Here is a 22105-nt window from a genome sequence, read left to right as displayed (position 1 = left end):
TTTATGGGGGGGGGACTTTTGTTAGGGGGGGCAGAACCAACATGATAGATCAGTTAAGTATTTCTATTGTTTTACTTCATATGTGGGGCAGCTGCCCCCTTGCCCCCACCACCTTGGCTACACCAATGCCTTTCAGCCCCTTCTTCTTCTTCTTCTTCTTCTTCTTCTTCTTCTTCTTCTTCTTCTTCTTCTTCTTCTTCTTCATCTTTCCCCACCCATCTGGCTGGGCTTCCCCAGCCACTCTGGGCAGCTTCCAACACAATATTAAAATACAGTAATGCATCAGACATTAAAAGCTTCCCTAAAGAGGGCTATCTTCAGATGTCTTCTAAAAGTCTGGTAGTTGTTTTTCTCTTTGACATCTGGTGGGAGGGCGTTCCACAGGGTGGGTGCCACCACCGAGAAGGCCCTCTGCCTGGTTCCCTGTAAACTTGATTCTCGCAGTGAGGGGACCTCCAGAAGGCCCTCAGAGCTGGACCTCAGTGTCTGGGCAGAATGATGGGGGTGGAGACGCTCCTTCAGGCCAAAGACACCCAGCTCCCTCAACTTTCCCCTTTATCATCTGTGTAGCTCTCCTCTGCATTCAGACAGTGAAACTAGTTACTTACCATAGACCATGAGGCTGAAACTCTGTTCTTGAAACTGTGCCTTAGTAAACCAGATGCGAGCATTGTAGATCCCACCATCATCCAACTCCAGGTCTTTGATCCTCAGTGTTGTCTCGTTCACCATGTCTAGCCGTTGTCCAAACCGGTCGGTGGGACTTGGGTGCTCCAGTTTCCCGTGGCTGAATTCCCCCAGCCAATAGCCCAGGCCACCGCTTTGTGGGTAAAAGTCCCATTCCATTTTCTCCACTGTTACTGCTGAAGATACATTTACAGGAAACAAGACTGATTCTCCCATGATTCCATTCACCTGATATATTGGATTATCCATTCCATGACTTAAACTTCCTATTTGGGGTGGGTGAGAGAGGGGGGAAATAGGTGAGGAAATACTGAAATAGCTTTGAGCCAATTTGGAAGATAAAAAAGACCTAGAACTACCTTGCATGTCTACTCAGAAGCAAGCCTTAGTGAATCTAATGGGCTTACTCTGAGGCAACCGAGTTTAGCATCACCCCTTCCACATTGCCTTGAAATACCCTTCTATTCCTGGTGGCAGGGCAGTGAGAGGGTTGGGAAGAGATAGCTAGATCTGTGCTGCAATTAGGCTCTGAGAAGACATATGTTGGATACATTGGGAAGCTGATCTAAATTAAGGTTACCAGATGTCCCTGTTTCCCAGGGACAGTCCCCGGATTTACAAAACAATCCCCTGACAAAATCCATTGAAGTTGAAAAGTGTCCCTGGATTCATTGGAAAAAAATCTGGTGACCTTACTCTATATCCTATTTTTGGGAGAGTTAGGGATGGAAGAGGGCCCTTTGCAGGCAAATATACAGACACACACCCCACACATATACTATAGCATGGGTAGGCAAACTAAGGCCCGGGGGCTGGATCCGGCCCATTCGCAGTCTCAATCCAGCCTGCAGATGGTTCGGGAATCAGTGTGTTTTTACATGAGTAGAATGTGTCCTTTTATTTAAAATGCATTTCTGGGTTATTTGTGGGGCATAGGAATCCATTCATCCCCCCCCAAAAAAAGTCCAGCCCCCCACAAGGTCTGAGGGACAGTGGACTGGCCCCCTGCTGAGAAAGTTTGCTGACCCCTGCACTATAGTAATGACCTGTGGGGTACAATGCAGCTTATTGGGGGGTAGGTTCCCAGGGCATGGGGTGAAGCCTTTTTTGAGCAAGTGCCCCTATACCTTCTGAGAACTCTGAAGAACTCTGAGAACTCAGACTAGAAGCTTGAAGCATTTGAGGAAGAGGACTTTGAATGGGAAGAAAGGGGGGGTGAGATTATGGAGCAGAGCCACCCCTTCCTTGCTCCCCACATATCCTGAGGAGGCAGGAGACCCAGAGGCTGCTTCTTTCCTGCCCAGGGGGAATGAGCAGGGCACAGAGGAGCTATTCCAGAAAGCGGGAGGACATAGAAGGAGATGCCTACTTGGTGATGCTTGCAATGAGAAGGTGGTTCACCAAGAGGAAAGCTTATGCTCAACACTACCTAAGAGAAATGGCACCAGCCTCCCCTTGGCCAATTATTTCCCCTTCACAAAAGACGGCATTTGCAATGAGTTTCCTCCCTCTCCCAAGGACTTACCAAATGAAGTACAGATCCATGGAGCAAAGAGAAGGATAGCCAGGAGGCTTCTGCTCGGGACTTTCACAATCATTTTGGCCAGGAGCGAAGAGAGCTTTGTTTTCAGTCCAATGCCTTTCGTACAAGGGCTCGCCCACACTTCCTCTTGTCCTGCGCCTAGAAAGTCGGGGTCTCAGCGGTTTCCCACTTGCGCGCTCCTTTCCCAGGTAAGTCCCACTCTATAGCTCTAAATCAGAACAAACTGCGACCCCCAGGAACCCCGATTGTTGCTTGCCCCGATTGAGTGTGCAGTCTTTCTTCTCCTCTAGAAGATGAGACCCTGGTAAGGTCCAAAAGAGTCTTCTGATGCTACTTATTGTCCTAAGAAATTGTGCCATTTGCATGCCCGGAGTTATCAGTGGCACCAGTTCAGCCTGAGCCAGGCTTTTAAAACCGCGAGGCCACATCACAACTTGAGTCATTATGCATTTGGCATAGCACAGGGGATTTAAAAAAAATCCCGAGTGCGTGGCTGGCCCGTGACGCTTTGCCCCTAGAAATAAATCCATGCCCCCTCTCGCCGCTGACCACTCACTGCCCAGTGCTCAGCGCTAGAAGATGCTCTCTGCCGCTGTCTCCTGCTCCTCGTCCGCTGCGCTCTCTCCAGGGTACACAGGACATATTAGAAGCGTGGTAATTTGAGGCAGGACGAAAGCGGGCGGCGAGGAGGCGAGGCTGCTGCTGCTGCTGCTGCTGCTGGACCGGGATACCGGCGCTGGGCTAAATCCGAGACCCCCCGAAAAATCCTCCCTTCCCCCTCAGCGCATTTTCCCCTCCCAGGCAGGACTTGGAGGAGCCTCTTCAGGATTTATGATGGGCGGGACAGAACCTCAGTTAAATATTTGTATTGATTTACTTATTTGGGGGGCAGTGGGCTACACCCACGCCCGCTTTCCAGAGGGTGTTTTGATTTTCCTTCTCCATTCCCGCTCTTTCTTTCAAGATCCTGGTCTCGTTCCCTCTCTTCCTCCCTCTCCTCTTTGCCTATTTTTTTCCTTCCTTTCCTCTGCAATTCCTCGCCGGTTTCTCTCGTCTTCGTTTGCATCTCATCTTTCTTTCTGTCTTTCCTTCTTTCCTCTCTCCTCTATCTGCTTCCCCTCTTTTTCCTTTTCGTCCCCCTTTTCTCTCCCGCCTGTCGCATTCTAGCGCCTCCCTTTTCCCTTTTATACACGCGCGCAGCTGCTTGAATGAATTTTTAGTGTCACTATGCAAGTCCCACGACAACGTTTCACTCTCCGCCACGGACATTTGTGCGTTCAGTCTTGCCTGCTGGATTCCATTGTCTCCTTGACTGGAAGTCACCCAGAGAAAATACTTCTGTTGCTAATAAAGAAATCCAGTAAGTTACGTCTCTCTCTTCTCCGTGGTTTTATGTATGTGCATATATTTTTCTTTAATGCGAAGGTCTCTTGGATATCTTTGGGTGACAAGCAACCAGCAAGATAAATAAATAAATAAGATGATCAGAAATTAGCTTAAAATTTTGCTCTGCTTTTATTAGAACATGATGTTGTGAGATACACCCACAAAATAGCAGTCAGCAGCCTTGATCAAAAACAGTGTGAGGCTGATCAGAGATAAGGGCTCCTTCTAAGAATTTAGTGGCTCCACTCTGAGCATCCCTTTCCCTCTTCTTTTTGTTATGGGGTATAGCTAAAAATTAAAAAAATTAAATGGTTACTACCAAAGAAAACTGTAAGCAAAAATTGGGCTGTTGCTTTTTTAAAGCGAATGCCTTCAGGTCATTATAGAAGTCTGCTGTTTTGCATGGGGTTCTGTCAAGAATATTGCCCACTGTTCAGTCCTGAAACTTCTCTCTCAGTCTGGATAGTATTCAACAAAACTCCACAAAGCTCTCATACGTATATTTATTGAACATAATCAAAGCACATGTAGAAATATTACTCACATTCCAATAGTTTGTTCTTTGGCTCTGAATGAAGATGGTTAGAAGTATTTTATGAAGTTCTCTATGGAGTTCTGTAAGAACAAATGAGTTTGCCCCTCTTCCTGCATATGCAAGAACTAGACTGAAACTAGATTGCAAATGGGGAAGGGAGGTTTCTTCCCCTCTGGTCAGAGGCAATAGAAACGAGAATATATCCCAACCTGCCACGATGTCTAAAAAAGGGGGAAAGGCAGTATCTTTTCTTAAAAGGGCAGCATTGTTATTCCTTCTACCTAATGCTAATACACATATTTGCTATCACTAAATAACTGACCTTAGCCTACTTTCAAAATATAGAATATCTACTGTCTACTGTACATGAAGGCGGATAATTTGATGTATTATACATAGGAATTTGCACTTGAGCACTCTGTCATGGAATTCTATTCAATATTGATCCAGAACAGATTCCAGCGTATAGTTAGCAGAGTGAAAACTTGAACACATTGCAGGATTTCCAAAAAATAGACCAGAGACAATTAATACACACACACACATTTTTATTATTTTTTTTAACATATCATTTCCAACAGTCATTTAACATACATTTTTATCTTATACAATGTTTTAGACTTCCGTCAACTACCTCTGAAGATTTTCCATTCTTTATCACTTAATCTGCATTTCTTAATTTCTCTGTTACTTTTAATTGTCCTTAACTAATATTCTCTTCATAGTCTTCCTTGCAATATTTTGCATAATCCTCCTTACAAAACGTCTTGCAGTCCTACTAGCGTAATCTCTTTATTACAATTGCTTTTCAGATAGTTCAAATATTTACTCCAGTCCTCTAAGATTCTCCTGCAGGTTTTGAATCCTTCCTGTTAGTTTATCTAATTCTTCATAGTGCATTAATTTCATTTGCCGCTCTTCTTTCATCGGTAATTCTTCTTGTTTCCATTTTTGTTTCAATGATATTCTTGCTGTCGTTGTTGCATATAAAAACAATTTACAATCTTGTCTATTAATATCATCCCCTACAATGCCAGGTAAAAATGCTACTGGTTTTTAAAATAAATGTATATTTCAACATCTTTTTCATCTCATTATATATCATTTCCCAGAAGTTTTTGACTTTCTTACATTCCCACTATATGTGGTAAAAAGATCCTTCTTTTTCTTTACATTTCCAAATGCTGGAAACAATTAATATTTCATCCAGCAGAGCTTTACTGCTACTGAAGGCAATTGAGCAGAATGGTCACAAATTCATATACATTCAGAATTGGCACTGCCCATAAGAAATCCAGTTGCTTAGAATAACTTATAGTAACTTAGAGTAACTTATAGTAAGTCTAAACCTTAACACTATATACACAGAATACCACATCAGAAAGAAAGAAAGAAAGAAAGAAAGAAAGAAAGAAAGAAAGAAAGAAGTGAAACCCAGGCTCTGTCTGGCCTTATTATTATAATCAGCATGACCTTGACAGAAAGAGATAATAGAACCATTTTAAGCGAGCTGTGCTCAGCTCCTCTGAAGGAATAACCCAAACATCATGAACCTTCTGCTTGTTTCTTTCACACAGAGAAGCTTCCAGAACCCTCTTAATTAATTAGAACAGGAAAGATCTCTACTCATCAGATCAATGCTTTTGGTACTATGAAATCAAACTGACACACTCTCCCCTCCTGCAGTTTGTATTCTGAAGCATTATTACCTTTGACCACGGAGGCAGAGAGCATAGCCATCACAGCTAGCAGCCAACCACTCCTCTCAGATGATTTGAATCATAGAATTGAAGAGTTGGAAGTGATCTTGAGCGTCATTTGTTCCAACCCCCTGCAATGGTGTTTCAAGGTGAGTGGATAAATTAACTCTGTTCCAGAGCGTTCTGGCTGGAAAAAAAAAGAAGAAGCCCTGACTACTCCTAGTAGTACTAGCAAATGTTAAAAAATAATGCCATAGTATTACGTGACTTCCAAACATCTTACCCGGTCCTCCAGCCTTCCTTACTGTGCATGCTCATCTCAGTTGGTCATCACCATCTTTTGGGGGGTCTCCTCTGAGCAAGGGCGCAGGAGAGCCCTCTTGAGCTTGCATCACAGAAGCAGCATCTATTAAAAAACAGTAGTGCATGAAACATTAAAAGTGTCCCTCAACAGGGCTGCCTTCAGATGTCTTCTAAAAGTCAGATAGTTGTTTATTTCTTTGGCATTCCACAGGGCGGGCACCACCACCGAGAAGGCCCTCTGCCTGGTTCCCTGTAACTTGGCTTCTCACAGGGAGGGGACCTCCAGAAGGCCTTCGGTGCTGCACCTCAGTGTCCGGGCAGAAAGATGGGGGTGTAGATGCTCCTTCAGGTCTGCTGGGCCGAGGCCGTTTTGAGCTTTAAAGGTCAGCACCAACACTTTGAATTGTTCTTGGAAACATACTCTCAAGAGGAGCAAGGGAGAGGCAGGCACACATTTGGCAGTCAGGCTCAATCCCAGGTGATTAAGGAGATTAACAGAGATGGTTCTACCTTTCTTCTTTCCCAACTTCTTCTTCTTCCATATCATTATCAAACATGCAGAAGTTCCAACAGCACAGACGAGAAGCGGCAGGATCCCCCAGTACTTTTGTTGTCCACCTGCAACAAGCAATAAGAGGCTCTTGGAATGCACTGCAACAACAGCCACCAAAGGGACCTCCCCTATGTGACTAAGAGAAGCAGAACAAATACTTGTATTTACACAAATTGAATGAGCCATCAAAACTATTGCACACCTCAATTTTCAAAACCTTGAAACCCAAAAAGTATTTGCTGGCAAATGTAAATGCACCATCAAATCTAATGTGCACCCTAATTTTCGTGACGTAATTTGGCAAAAAAGAGATGTGCATTAAAAAGTTAAAGGACCCCTGGCAGTTAAGTCCAGTCACAGACAACTCTGGGGTTGCGGTGCTCATCTCGCTTTACTGGCTGAGGAAGCTGACGTTTGTCTGCAGACAGCTTCTGGGTCATGTGACCAGCAGGACTGAGCCGCTTCTGGAGAACCAGAGCAGTGCACGGAAATGCCGTTTACCTTCCTGCCAGAGTGGCTTGCACTTTGATGTGCTTTCGAACTGTGAGGTTGGCAGGAGCAGGGACCGAGCAACGGGAGCTCACCCCGTCGTGGGAATTCGAACTGCCGACCTTCCTATCCACAAGCCCAAGGCTCAGTGATTTACACCACAGCGCCACCCGTGTCCCCGAGATGTGCATTACATTTGAGTAAATACCGTAAGAAAGAAGAAGGTCTTGTTCCATTAGTGTTGCCCTAAGTTGGCTCTCCTGGATTACTTTATATTATTCTTCACTCTTGTTATTATTTCTATTATTTATTGGTAGATAATAAACCAAAGATTGCCAAAGTGGCAGACAATAGAGAAGTGCAAATTCTGAAGGATAGGTGTATTTTGGTTATCTTATGAGTTTGGGAAGCAAACCAAAATGCATTTGTCCTCAGAGACTCCACCCTAAGCATCACAAAATCTGGGTCTAAACCCATCATTTATAATTTGGAGACATAAACTTACATGGTGCTTTTGCTCGCCTTCACTACAGCAGGAATAGCAAGCAAAGCACCTGAGTCCTGCTGGGGATTCTGGGAGTCCCATTGCAGGGAGAAGATGCTCTAAGAATTGCATGGTTCTTCAGATATCATTGCTGCTTTCACTTTTGTGGGTCCCAGGGCAATTTCTCAGCCTAGGAATCAAAGAAGAAATCAAAGCAGCAGGATATCTTAGTTGGTAGAGCACAAGACTCTTAATCTCAGGAGCAGCAACTCATAGGGTGAAGCATAGTCTGCAAGCAGAGCTGTCTTGGCCCAAACCTGCTAAGAAGCTCGCAAGGAAGGAGGAGTGTTTGCTTATACAATCCCTATCTTGAGGGACTGTCTGAGTATTCACCACTCCAAGCAGAAGCAGTGGGTTATGAAAGGGGTGATACATTTCTTACCTTCCCCACTTGCACAAATTCTGAGCAAGTCAAATGAGGCACGGTTTCGATCAACAGGATTGCTGACCAGGCAAGTGAATGTGGAGTCAGAAGAGCTTTTTCGCCAGGAGACGTGGAGATTCCTTCCATTGTCAGAAAGCCAGTACTTATCCAAACCTCCTACTAAGACCCTGGGGGGATTCCCTCTTTTCCAGGAGATCGTGTACTCCTCCTTTACAGGTGCCTGGCACTGTAAGGACACATTGCAGCCTTCTGGAGTCTTGGATTGTACCTTATGTTGTATCCATGGTCTTGGCACTGGCTCTGTTTTAACACAAATGAAAGTGATTAGGTGTCAGGGATGTGTCTGAATTGAATGCCTAGGAAGAGTCTGACTCTGGAGATGAAGGAATGAAGGAGCGAGCCAGAGCCTAACTCTGGAGACGAGGGGTTGCAGCCACAGACAGAGCAGGAGTGAGTTAGTTCTGCACCACTTCATCAAGAGTTCCCAGACTCAGATAGAGCAGCAGACCCAGAAAACTCACAGACAGAGGGAGGGGAGGAGATAGATGACATTGAGGGGGTTGCTATGCAACCAGGAGGCAAGCAACATTTAGAGGGATCTGTTTTATAGTGGGGGGGGTGTTCACCCACCTCTTCCCCAAACCAGAAGAGCTGGAAATGTTAAAATACAACAGAAGTACAAGAGAGGAAGGACTGGACTTTGGCATCCTTCTTGTTGCGATAGGGGCGGAGACTCAGAGTGACCAACTCGTAGCAAAGAGCAGCAGGCTCGGAGCCACGCTCAGCAAGTTAATTGCAAATAAACGTACCATAAAACTGCCAGAGACTCATGAATTCTTATCGGGGCTTCCTTGCCTGCCTGGGATCATTACATTAGGAGTTCGTGCCCCACATGCCTCTTGGTAACTGTGTAGGGCACGGGTGGGGGCTTTTGGGCCCAGAGGCCAAATATGTCCCTCCAAGCATCTCTATCTGGCCCTCAGGACTCTCTCCCAGAGTCCTTTCCCAGAGCCATATATCTTTCCCAGACATACTCCTCTCACTGGCCTTGATTCACACCTTCCTTGAGTTCTTTTGTCTGGCTGAAAAGTATTACTGAATCTTGATGATGCCCCTTGCTTCCTGGATGGAGGATGGGGGCTGCACACATGTGAAGAAACTAGCATATTGTAGAACAGTAACGTTCAGACTCAATTCTCCACACACTTATTTCCTCTGATTTTGTGCCCCACTGGCATGTGGCCCCTGGAATGTTGCCTAGGTGAGAATGTGGCCCTCAGGCTGACAAAGGTTCCCCATCATATCTCATGATCTTCCCATTCTATGCTCAGCTCCACTACAAACTGACAAAGATGGTGAAATCATTACTTGCCATAAACAGTGAGGATGAAGTGGTGTTCTTGGAACAGCGCAGAGTTAATCCAGGCACGAGCTTCATAGAGACCACTGTGCTTCATTGTCAGGTTCTTGATGCTCAGTGTGGTCTCATCAACCATTGCGAAGTTCTTGATCCTCAATGCAACGGCATCACCAGTTTCCATCTGTTGTTCATACTGGCTCCTGAAATTTGACTGATCCAGTTTTCCATCCCTGAACTCACCAAGCAGGTATGAATCCCCAGATGTGGGGTGGAAGGCCCATTCAATTTTGACCACTTTTTTGGCTGGGGGTGCATTTAAAGAAAGGAATACCGATCCTCCCAGGATCCCATTCACGTGATAGGTCGGATTCTCTGCTGCTTGACTCAAAGTGCCTATTGGGGCAGGAGAGGAGGGGAAAGATGAACAAGGACATGGGTTAGCACCAATCACTCCTCACTCTCATCACCACCATTGTCTGAGCCAGAGGAAGAGCTGAGTGAGCTACAATGGTAGAGAATGTTAGAATTCCTGCTCCGTGATTGCAGTCATGGGATTGTTGTCTATTACATGATGGTACATGTTTTGACTCCACAGAGTGGGAAGTGACGGAGACAAGATGTTTGTGTTACTGTGTTCTGTGAAGTGGGACTATTGTCCTTTGTTTTTTCTCTTTGCTGTCTGATGCTAGAGAGAGAGGGAGCCATCTTGCAGTGCTCTGTGTGGGTTTATATGTAAATAAAATAGATTAGCCAAAATGCTGAGTTGCTGAGGCCTGTTACGCAAACTGCGCAGACTCTGCGGATCCCTAAGTGTGCCGTTGTTTGTTGGCATCGGTCGCTGTGATGTTCAGGCAGAAGAAAGCTTTTGAAGCTCATGAACGAACTACCAGGAGGGAGAGAACATGCCAGTCGGGCATATGACTCTGCCAGGGTCCTACTCAAGTGTAGGACGAGCTCCTGACAGAGAAATGGGTGGTGAAGGCGGAGTAGGAGTTATTGGTTTCTTTTCTTCTTGTTTTTATTATGCATTTTGTCTTCTTATCTTGTATGTTTATGCTGTGTTTTTGTCATGGAAGTCTACTCAATATTGATCCAGAGTACATTCCAATGTATAGTTAGCAGAGCAACAACTTAAATATGTTGCAGGATTTCCAAAAATAAACCAGAGGCAATTATTATTCCATCCAGCAGAGCTTTACTGCTAGTGAAGGCAAATGAGCAATACCCCTCTTGAATTAATTGGAATAGGAAAGATCTCTACACATCAAATCCATACTTTCTGCACTAAAAATGCAAACTGACCGTTTTGCCCTGAGGTCTTCAGATGAGGGGCAGTAAACAATTATTATTATTATTATTATTATTATTATTATTATTATTATTATTATTATTATTATTATCAGGCCCCATGCTGGTATATGCACTCTCAGTAGAAGCCCAAATGTCCTGTTTCCACAGGTTCAGGCTGGCAAGAATCCACAGCAAAGCCACAAGCACATAGTTCAGATAAGCAGGAACAGGCAAGCTTAAGAGTAGCCCACAGTCTGGTTGAAGTGAAGCAACTGAGGCAAAGGCACAGACAAGTTGTACTGCAAGATCTGGCCACAGCGAGGCAGCAGTTCAGGCAAGAACATAGGCAAAGGCACGGCTAAGAGGCATGGCCACAGGGAGGCAGTGCAGGAAAAGATCAGGGTTGGAAGGGAAACATCTTTTCAGCAGCGCTCTCTGCCTCCTCTTGAGGGTTTTAAGGCAGAGTTGCCAGAACTCCCATCCAGACACTGCTGAGGTCCTCCCCAAAAATAGCCCTTTACTCAAAAGGAGCCCTGCTCTGCAGCCAAGCACTCCTAGGCATGCAGAAGAGGGGGACGGGACACCTTTTTGTTATTCCCTTCCAGGACTGTCCCGCCTCTCTGGAGGCTGAGTCAGATTGGTCCCTTCTACTGATTGTGATGATCTTATTCTGCCTCTTAAGATTCCATCACTCCCAGGGGCTTAGGGGCTGTTCTGCCTCCTCTTCCTTGTTTCTTCTTTGACGGTCCCAGGTCCTGCTTGAACATTGTTCTGGGGTGTTCCCGAGTGCTAGAAATTTCTGGGGGCTCCAGATCATCCGCATCCAAATGCTTCTTGGAACAAGGGTTGTCTAGTACTGCATCCACAGGACACCAAATATGCTGATTCTGAGGAGCTCATTCCAGGCATCCTGCCCAATGACTCGCGAGAACTTAAAATAGATTCATAGACTCATAGCGTTGGACTCATCTATTCCAACCTTCTGGAATTCAGGAATCTCAGCTAAAGGATCCCTGGCAGATGGTGACCCAACATCTGCTTTAAAATCTTAAATGAAGCAGAGTCTGCAACTGTCACAGAGTTCTCCCTAATGTTTAGTTGGTACAAACTGGCTTCTAATTTGTTTTTTTTTATAATATTTTTATTAAACAATTTTTTATATTAACAGAAACAAGACATACATAAACAGACAACAAACAATAATAGAACAAAAAACAAGTACCATTTCATGACCCAATTTCTGAACCTTACTTCCTCGACTTCCTCTTACTTCCCGTTTCTGTATTCCAAATTCTTACAATTATTCAGCGAATCTTACCTTATTTTACTATAAATTTATGCTAATCATCCTTATTCTCTTTATCTTAACCATTACTAATAGTAACCATTTATTTTAATCCAACATCATTCTAACTGTCATTAATTTTGTAGTATTTCTTTAAATAGTCCTTGAACTTTTTCCATTCTTCTTCCGCCGCTTCTCTTCCCTGGTTTCGGATTCTGCTCGTCATTTCTGCCAAGCTCATATAGTCCATCACCTTCATCTGCCATTCTTCCAGTGTGGGTAGATCCTGTGTCTTCCAGTACTTTGCAATGAGTATTCTAGCTGCTGTTGTAGCATACATAAAAAAATTTGTATCTGTCTTTAGCACCCCCTGGCCGACAATACCCAAGAGAAAGGCCTCTGGTTTCTTGGGGAAAGTATATTTAAATACCTTTTTCAGTTCATTGTAAATCATTTCCCAGAATGCCTTAATCTTCGGGCACGTCCACCAGAGGTGAAAGAATGAACTTTCCTTTTCCTTACATTTCCAACATTTATTATCAGGCAAATGGTAAATCTTTGCAAGCTTGACTGGGGTTATGTACCACCTATAGATCATTTTCATAATGTTTTCTCTTAAGGCATTACATGCCGTAAACTTCAACCCGGTGGTCCACAACTTTTCCCAATCAGCAAACATGATGTTATAACCAATGTCCTGAGCCCATTTAATCATACTTGATTTTACCATTTCATCTTGTGTATTCCATTTCAGCAGCAGATTATACATTTTTGACAAATTCTTTGTACTGGATTCTAACAGTTCAGTCTCTAATTTTGATTTTTCCACCTGGAAGCCTATTTTACTGTCTAATTTAAACACTTCATTTATTTGATGATAGTGTAGCCAATCTCTCACCTTCCCTTTTAGTTTTTCAAAACTCTGCAATCTCAGTTTGTCCCCTTCCTTTTCCAAGATTTCCCAATATCTTGGCCATTTCGACTCCATATTTAGCTTTTTAACTGCCTTAGCTTCCATTGGTGATAACCATCTTGGAGTCTTATTTTCCAGCAAGTCCTTATATCTAACCCAGACATTTAATAGTGCTTTCCTGACAATATGATTTTTGAAACTTTTATGCGCTTTAACCTTGTCATACCACAAATATGCATGCCACCCAAAAATGTTATTAAATCCTTCCAAATCCAAAATGTCTGTGTTTTCAAGAAGCAGCCATTCTTTTAGCCAGCAGAAAGCTGCCGCTTCATAGTACAATTTAAAGTCTGGCAGGGCAAACCCCCCTCTTTCCTTTGAATCTGTTAATATCTTAAATTTTATTCTGGGCTTCTTGCCCTGCCAGACAAATTTAGATATATCTTTCTGCCACTTCTTGAAACAATCCATTTTGTCCATTATTTGTAATGCTTGGAACAAAAACAACAATCTTGGCAATACATTCATTTTTATAACTGCAATTCGACCTAACAAGGAAAGCTTCAGATTTGACCAGATCTCCAGATCTTTTTTCACTTCTGTCCAAGTTTTTTCATAATTGTCTTTGAATAGGTTCACATTCTTAGCTGTCATAATCACACCCAGGTATTTCACTTTTTTAACCACAGTCAACCCCGTCTCATTCTGAAACCTTTCTTTTTCAATCTGTGTTAAATTTTTCTCCAATACCTTAGTCTTTAACTTATTCAATTTAAATCCTGCCAATTGACCAAACTCTTGAATTATTTCCAAAACTCTTTTCGTGCTAGCTTCTGGCTCTTGCAATGTAAGTACTAGGTCATCTGCAAATGCTCTCAGTTTGTATTGTTTAACTCCGACCTGAATCCCTTTAACCAACTGGTCCCTCCTGATCATATTAAGCAAAACCTCCAGGACCGATATAAAAAGTAATTTGAAGCCTACATCAAAAGTGTCCTTATCCACAGCTCCCTTTTTAATTTGTACAAATACCACAATCAGAGGGATGTTCAGTAGCGATTAGGCGTCACAGCACACTCTAAAAGTTGTTCCCAACAATGTGAGAAAGGGGATGCAGGGTCTCTTCAAGAGCACAGCTTTGCGGGGAGGGGTTCAGGCGCAGAGAGGGTTTTATCAGTGAGCCATGCTTTGTAATTTCATGCAAATAAGCAACAGGGAACCAGTAACAAACTTTATCATTGTCAATTATTTACCCCTTCAGAACAAAACAGACTTACAACGTTTCTGTGGCTTGAAAGCTGTACAAGTACTGAAGGACTTACCAAAGGAAGAGTAGATTAACAGCTTGAATACGAGAAGGATCTTGAGGCTTCTGCAAGTGTCTTCTTTAACTTTTCTGTCTGATTGTGGAGGGAGTCTCAGGTATGTCTGCTGGTGAGGCAAAAGCAGAGTTGATCTTCTCAGCTTGCAGACTGATATTTGTCCTCTGACATCCCGGCAACAACACAAAGCAGACATCGGTAATGTCAACAATAAGCAGCTACAATTATCTTTAGTTCTCTCTGAGAGTGATTCTTGCTCTTTCCTGTCTTCTTGGATTTTTCTGTGTGCTCCGGCTTCTGTCACAGTGTTTTTGTTCTGCCAGAAGTGGTTTAGTCTTTCTGGCCACATGACCCGGAAAGCTGTCTCTGGAAAAATGCCAGTTCCCTTGGCCTGAAAGCAAGATGAGTGCCGCAACCCCATAGTCACCTTTGACTGGATTTAACCGTCCAGGGGTCCTTTACCTTTACCTTTTTTTACCTTCTGTGATTGTTACTCTGCCGTTACCATTTTTTAAAATGTTGGCACCACATTTATAAGCTGGTCAGAAACACACCAACACCCACCCACACACCCCTTGAGGGATAGAAGATCCCTTGCCAGGCTCAAATTTCTCAATGGTATTTTTACTCTCTGCCTGTGGCATTTTAGTTATTTTTATATTTTGGAACAACATTTCTAAGCCAACCTACTTCCCTGTGATATATTCTCTCTCTGTCATTGATCTTCTTTCCTTTTTTTATGTTGGAACAACATTTCTGAGCCGACCAAGAAAAGTGTTTTGTCTGGAAGGCTGACAAGCATTTAAATGGCATCAAAATGCAATAGGATTGATTTAAGAGAAAATCTGAAGTCTGAATGGAAAATGCGTATAGTAAATTGATACTTACATATAAGACAGATTTGCTTCCCCAAACTGCAGTGAAATTCTGACAGCTATACATTGGTATCTACTGCATCGACAGTGAATATCACCAATTCACAAATGTCAAACCACCTCACTCATTCATTGAACACTAAGGACTCATTCACAAATGACTGTCAAATGGTGTCGACTATATTGTCTGTACCTCACACGTAATTTACTTGGTGTAAATAAGCCCAAGAAAGCTGAGATATATAAACAATAAGGTTTATTACTTAGACAAGAAACTATGTGACACTAAAAATCTGTAGATGGTTGACCCTAGACCCAGGCCTCAGACTCTTTTCAGCACTTACTTTCTCACATTCCTGAAGTATGTGTCCCCTGCGGATTCCTGTGAAAGACAATGGCAGGTGATTGCTAGCATGTTTACCTTTACCTTACCTGTTTTATACTTATATTAGGATAAGTAAGGCGAGGACCGGCAGGAAGGTGCTTGAGGTGACAGTCAGGGACTGGACTGAAGAGAACGAGATTCAGGAGGAGGAATGGTGGAGGTCGCCACCCTCCTTCTCTCACAGCTTCCAGAGGAGAGGAAGGCAGTACAGTGGTACCTTGGGTTACAGACGCTTCAGGTTACATGCGCTTCAGGTTACAGACTCCTCTAACCCAGAAATAGTACCTTGGGTTAAGAACTTTGCTTCAGGATGAGAACAGAAATCGCGTGGCGGCAGCAGGAGGCCCCATTAGCTAAAGTGGTGCTTCAGGTTAAGAACAGTTTCAGGTTAAGAATGTACCTCCGGAACGAATTAAGTTCTTAATCCAAGGTACTACTGTAATGAATTACAGCAGGTGGTTGAGGAAGGTCACAGCTCAGAGACAGGCAAACAGAAGGTAGGAGCTGGGAGGAGAGCCAGGAGAGAGCAGCCTGGAGAATATTTCTGACCCACCTTCTCCCAGAACTCGGTGTTCATTGAAGGTGCAAGAACAAAGGACTCAGGGACAATAGGCTCCTGGAAGCCACTGTAAGGGGAAGTGCTGTTGCCAGGAATGGAGGCAGGAGGAGCTCATTTGGAGCAATGCCATTACGAGAGACTGGCTGGATTTCTTTGTCTGTCACCATGTTTATTTAAATTTATTGAATAAACTCACTTTATTTAAAGACACTCTATGTTTCTCCTTGCTTCATGCTCCCACAGGGTGTGGGGTGGGGAATAGAATTCCCTGAACCTGACACAGACAGAAGACCATCCATACCTGCCTCTCCTTTTGCCTCCCTGTATTCTTGAAGCTATGGGACGCGGGTGGCGCTGTGGGTTAAACCACAGAGCCTAGGACTTGCCAATCAGAAGGTTGGCGGTTCGAATCCCCGCGACAGGGTGAGCTCACATTGCTCGGTCCCAGCTCCTACCAACCTAGCAGTTCGAAAGCACATCAAAGTACAAGTAGATAAATAGGTACCACTCCAGCGGGAAGGTAAACGGTGTTTCCGTGCGCTGCTCTGGTTCGCCAGAAGCGGCTTAGTCATGCTGGCCACATGACCCGGAAGCTGTATACCGGCTCCCTTGGCCAATAAAGCGAGATGAGTGCTTCAACCCCAGAGTCTGCCACAACTGGACCTAATGGTCAGGGGTCCCTTTACCTTTATCCTTGAAGCTACCAACATGAGTCTGACCAAACTGCGGGAGGCAGTGGAAGACAGGAGTGCCTGGTGTGCTCTGGTGCATGTGGTCACGAAGAGTTGAACATGACTAAACGACTAAACAACAAAAAATTAACACCCGAAGAGGTGTCAATGACTTGCCTGTGACCTATGTATTTACCTGATGTACCTCCTTTTAATGATGTATTTCTGGTGTATGACTGATGCTCCTGTCGGGCAGACCATGTGGAGATAGTACAACATTCTGATTTTCCTTTGTTCTTTGCTCCTCCCTCCTGTGTGGTGAGTGGGGACCCTGTTGCAATACTTTCCCCTTTTCAAATAATAAAGATCAGTCTTACTAGCCGCTTTGCTCTTGTACTCTGGTTGGCCTGTTTCTTTCCCTCCAACCGATAGAGACCTTTCAAAGGACTTTACGGGAGCTAGAGGATTTTCTTAAAACAGACTAACCACAAAACAGTATTTAAAAAAGGAGATATGCTTTAGTTATTTTGTTAAGATCAAGAAACTTTTTCTCTGAGATGTTTATTGTTTACTTCTTCAATGACTACCGGTCTTTAACAGCAATGGCGGTTCGAATCCCCGCGATGGGGTGAGCTCCCGTTGCTCGGTCCCTGCTCCTGCCAACCTAGCAGTTTAGCAGCTTAGTCCTGCTGGCCACATGACCCAGAAGCTGCACGCCGGCTCCCTCGGCCAGGAAAGTGAGATGAGCGACGCAACCCCAGAGTCGTTCGCAACTGGACCTAATGGTCAGGGGTCCCTTTACCTTTACGTGTGAAATGTGGGACGCGGGTGGCGCTGTGGTCTAAACCACTGAGCCTCTTGAGCTTGCTGATTGGCAGGTCGGCGGTTCGAATCCCTGTGACAGGGTGAGCTCCCGTTGTTCGGTCCCTGCTCCTGCCAACCTAGCAGTTCGAAAGCATGTCAAAGTGCAAGTAAATAAATAAGTACTGCTCCGGTGGGAAGGTAAATGGTATTTCCGTGCGCTGCTCTGGTTTCAACAGAAGCGGCTTAGTCATGCTGCCCACATGACTCGGAAAAACTGTCTGCAGACAAACACCGGCTCCCTTGGCCAGTAAAGCGAGATGAGTGCCACAACCCTGCAGTCATTCGCGACTAGACTTAACTGTCAGGGGTCCTTTACCCTTTACCTGTGAAATGCAGCTACCCTTTGTAATCTGGGTTTTTGTGAAGCACTTCTCCAATCACTACATGTTCACAAAAATGTATGTATACGGAGAAACTGTGTGTAAGAAAGCATACACTAGTGAAAATGGCACGCCAAAGGAAGGGCACAGAGACAGCAGCCCCTCTTCCACTCTCTGACCTTCTAGCATATGGAGGTTCCACATACCGTATTTTTCCCTCTATTACACGCAGATTTTTTCTCCTAAAAAGTAAGGGGAAATGTCTGTGCGTGTTATTGAGCGAATGTGTGGTCCCTGGAGCTGACAAGCGCGAGTGAAGGCAAAAATCAGGCAAATATCAAATCGTCCGGAGAAGGGAAGCCTTGAAAGGAGGAAGCTCTGCCTCAGGGTCTTACTGCCCACCCGCTTCTGTTTCCTTACTGTGTTTGCTCAAACGGAACAAAGAGCAGAGAAAACCCCTCCCCTCCAGGCAAGCAGAGGGGAAAGCAGCAGAGCGTCCTTCTAATTCCTCTCCGTGCATCTGGGACTCGAAGGCAACATGCAGGTTGGGGGGGGGGAGAGAGAGAGAGCTGGTTGGCTTGTGTGTGTGTGTGGGGGGGACTTTTGCCTTCTTTTCCTCCCTCCGGTAAAACCCCTCTCCTGCATTCTTAGCCAGCTGCTTCTCTGCACACCCCTCTCCTTGTCGCTTCTATGTTTTTCCTTCCCTCCCTACTTAAAACGTGGTTCCAATCACGGATCCACATGGATCCTCAGGATCTTTGCATTGAGTCACCCCAAATTCACCATCAGATAACATAGCATGTCCATGGCTACAGCCTGCACCAAAAAAATCACGCACCCACTGTTGCCTGGGGCTGCAATGGTGCAAAAACATGGTTACAAAGCATGGATCCACATGGATCCTCAGGATCTTTGCATTGGGTCACCCCAAATTCACCATCAGATCACATAGCATGTCCATGGCTACAGCCTGCACCAAAAAAATCACGCACCCACTGTTGCCTGGGGCTGCAATGGTGCAAAAACGTGGTTACAAAGCATGGATCCACATGGATCCTCAGGATCTTTGCATTGGGTCACCCCAAATTCACCATCAGATCACATAGCATGTCCATGGCTACAGCCTGCACCAAAAAAATCACGCACCCACTGTTGCCTGGGGCTGCAATGGTGCAAAAATGTGGTTACAAAGCATGGATCCACATGGATCCTCAGGATCTTTGCATTGGGCTACCCCAAACTCACCGTCAAATCACATGTCTGTGGCCACAGCATGAAGCACAAAAATGATACATCCACTGTTTCATTCAGATTTTTTTTTTCTTGTTTTCCTCCTCTAAAAACTATGTGCGTGTTATGGTCAGGTGCGTGTTATCGAGCGAAAAATACGGTAGGTAAAAATATAATGAAATTGCACATTGTATTAATTGACATTATTTTTTAATATATTAGTGGCCATGTGATAATTTTAGCTTATAAATTTTATTGTTTAATGTCTTAACTTGTATATTAAGGTACTTTTATAGCTGTGTTTAGAGTAGATAATGTCTTGATAATATAAATGTTTTAAGTTTTTTGTATCAATCTAGTATATTTTCTTTTAATTGTTGAATGATTCTGTGTACATTGCGGCAGCCTTTGGCTATGTGCAATAAAACTGACCAACTGACTGAAACATAGGTAAAAGTAAAAAAACAACAACCCTGGACGGTTAAGGCCAGTCAAAGGCGATTATGGGATTGCAGCACTCATCTCACTTTCAGGCCAAGGGAGCTGGCATTTGTCCACAGACAGCTTTTCAGGACATGCAGCCAGCAGGATTAAAATGCTTCTGGTGCAACAGGACACCATGACAGGTGCCAGAGAGCATGGATCTTCCACATACCCATTGCCACCAGCCCTTGACAACAGCCCTCTCAGCTCAGTGCCCAGTGTGGGGGAATCAGTTGTGTCGCCCTAAATCCAGCCCTGCCCCCAACCCACCAGTTGCAGGAAGGAGGGAGTGGAGGGCTGGGCAAGAGTGGCAAAGCACTCAATTAAGTGTTTTAAATTTGTTGTTAGCCACCGTGAGCCCGATTTCCTGAACCGGGAAGGGCGGGGTATAAATAAAAAAATATTATTATTATTATTATTATTATTATTATTATTATTATTATTAAGACCTAATGGTGGTGCTGCTGGTGGTGGTGAATTGGGGTGTGTTTGTTTCTGCTCCTCATTGTCTCCAGTGTGCGCAGGTCGAGGGTGTGACTGGGGGCTTGAGAAGGGGGATCAGTGGGGTGGGGAGGTGCAGCAGAGGTTGGGGGCAATCATAGGTAGACCTTGACTGCACAGGAAACCCTGCCTAGTGGGTAAGAGCAAACTCAGCTTCCTGTTTTTCAATTGGCGAGATGGAGATTTTTTCAAAGAACATCTGGATTGTTAAGATCCACATCCAAAACACACACACACACACACACCAGTAAGGAAGGAGGACCTCAGATCTGTGACTTTCTGTCTCTTCCCTCCACCCCGTCCAGGAGGTACTAGGAGAAGGATAGTCCAGATTGTGACTATGCAGGAGGGGTGAGAGGTGGCGGCGATTATTTTGGAGTCACTTTGACTCCTGTTCTGTGCACTCAGATCTTATCTGGCAGGATTTCAGGGGTCAGAATCTCATACACACACCATGATTCTGGGTTCTCCTGCATTTCCATGCCATGCATCTTTCTATCTGTTTGACAAATATATATATTAAACCTGTTAATTGTATATTCAGTTATATAAATTTCATTAAATACCGTATTTTTCGCCCTATAAGGCGCACCGGCCCATAGGGCACACTTATTTGGGGGGGGGGGATAAAGGAAAAAAAAATATCCCCCCCGAGCCCCAAAGAGCAAAGAAACCATGACAGTGAGTGAGATGGATCCCGCTAGCTGTCTTGGCTTCGTTTTTAGCCTTGGGGCTGGGGGTCCGGGAGCGAAGGCGAGGTTGCGCTGAATCTCGCCATCGCTCCCGGAGCTTGCGCGGCTGGGGGCGGGGAAAGCCCGAGCTTCCCCTGACCCCAGCCCCCAGAACGGGTCTGAGAGCGATGGCGAGGTGCAGCGCAACCTCACCTTCGATCCCGGACCCCCAGCCCCAAGGCTAAAAACGAAATCTGAAAGCAAAAGACTTAATGGGACACCTTCTCCCCCCAAAAGAGAATCAACCAAATGAGAATTATAGAGTGAACATGCCAAAAGGAAAATGGAGAGCAGGGTGAGGAGGTTGCGTGTGTGTGTAAGTGTAAGTGTAACATTCTGATTGGAATCTAGAACTGCAACATATTGTTGCAGGACACATTATTTCCCACCCCCAGTACTTCAAACAGCAGAGGGTGGAATCTGGAACTTAAAAAAGAGAGGCTTTGAGCATTCTAGAGTTCAGCCGCAGACAGGTCCAAGAAAGGCTCCTGATATGAGAGATCTGAAAAGCTGAAGGCCAATGTGCAGACAATAGGTTGGGGAGAAATGGAGCCTTGGTTTAGGAACATGGGAAGCTGCCTTTGGTCCATCTAGCCCAGTGTTCTCTACACTGACTGGCAGCTGCTCTCCAGGATTTTAGGCAGGGCGTCTTTCCCCCCCAGCCCTACCTGGAGATGCATTCAGGTGTTGAAGCTGGGACCTTCTACATGTGAAGCAGGTGTTCTACCTGGTTCCCTGTACCTTTGCTTCTCGCAGGGAGGGAACCACCAGAAGGCCCTCAGAGCTGGACCTCAATGTGCGGGCAGAACGATAGGGGTAGAGACGCTCCTTCAAGCTAAAGACACCCAGCTCCCTCAACCTTCCCCTTTATCATCTGTGTAGCCCTCCTCTGCATTCAGGACAGGGAAAGCAATAACTTACCATAGACCATGAAGCTGAACTCTGTTCTTGAAAGTGTGCCTTAGTAAACCAGATGTGAGCATTGTAGATCCCACCGTCATCCAACTCCAGGTCTTTGACCTTCAGTGTTGTCTCGTTCACCATGTCTAGCCGTTGTCCAAATCGGTCAGTGGGACTTGGGTGCTCCAGTTACAGAAAGGTAGCCGTGTTGGTCTGCCATAGTCAAAACAAAAAAATTTTTTCCTTCCAGTAGCACCTTAAAGACCAACTAAGTTAGTTTTTGGTATGAGC

The 22105-nt window shown here is 44.8% G+C and overlaps 2 protein-coding genes and 1 long non-coding RNA gene across 5 annotated transcripts in view; 1 reads left to right on the top strand and 2 right to left on the bottom strand.

Moving 5' to 3' along the window:
* LOC128403388 (SLAM family member 6-like) overlaps positions 1 to 22105 on the bottom strand; it is a 58514-nt gene that overhangs the window by 31532 nt on the left and 4877 nt on the right. Inside the window, exon 2 of the mRNA XM_053368117.1 lies at positions 609 to 953. Coding sequence (XP_053224092.1) covers positions 609 to 953 — 345 coding nt within the window. The remainder of the gene's footprint in view (positions 1 to 608; positions 954 to 22105) is intronic.
* LOC128403393 (uncharacterized) lies at positions 5852 to 7042 on the top strand. The gene is made up of 2 exons (XR_008327948.1): positions 5852 to 6000; positions 6716 to 7042. It is a non-coding gene; the product is annotated as an uncharacterized LOC128403393 (long non-coding RNA).
* On the bottom strand, positions 5903 to 14683 carry LOC128403389 (SLAM family member 8-like). Of its 3 annotated transcripts, XM_053368119.1 has the most exons (5): positions 14296 to 14658; positions 9498 to 9878; positions 8123 to 8425; positions 6665 to 6772; positions 5903 to 6257 (listed from the first exon to the last, which is right to left on the bottom strand). In XM_053368119.1, the coding sequence occupies exons 1-5, from the start codon at positions 14642 to 14644 to the stop codon at positions 6166 to 6168; spliced, it is 1233 nt and encodes a 410-aa protein (XP_053224094.1). In that variant the 5' UTR covers positions 14645 to 14658; the 3' UTR covers positions 5903 to 6165. The 3 variants fall into 3 exon arrangements, with proteins under 3 accessions (XP_053224094.1, XP_053224093.1, XP_053224095.1); XM_053368118.1 differs by lacking the exon at positions 5903 to 6257 and having other exon boundaries at positions 6394 to 6772; positions 14296 to 14664; XM_053368120.1 differs by lacking the exons at positions 5903 to 6257; positions 9498 to 9878 and having other exon boundaries at positions 6394 to 6772; positions 14296 to 14683.

Source organism: Podarcis raffonei, chromosome 16, assembly GCF_027172205.1.
Source record: "Podarcis raffonei isolate rPodRaf1 chromosome 16, rPodRaf1.pri, whole genome shotgun sequence".
Classification (NCBI taxonomy): domain Eukaryota; kingdom Metazoa; phylum Chordata; class Lepidosauria; order Squamata; family Lacertidae; genus Podarcis; species Podarcis raffonei.
Note: the sequence above shows the minus strand (reverse complement) of the source record. Positions and strands in the feature narration are given on the sequence as shown.

Coding starts and splice junctions, on each gene's coding strand:
- LOC128403389 (XM_053368118.1), bottom strand. CDS start 14,644: ATGTGGCCAGAAAGACTAAACCACTTCTGGCAGAACAAAAACACTGTG. Junction 9,879..14,295: donor GTTAATCTACTCTTCCTTTG/GTAAGTCCTTCA, acceptor CTGCCCCAATAG/GCACTTTGAGTCAAGCAGCA. Junction 8,426..9,497: donor CTTCATCCTCACTGTTTATG/GCAAGTAATGAT, acceptor GTGTTAAAACAG/AGCCAGTGCCAAGACCATGG.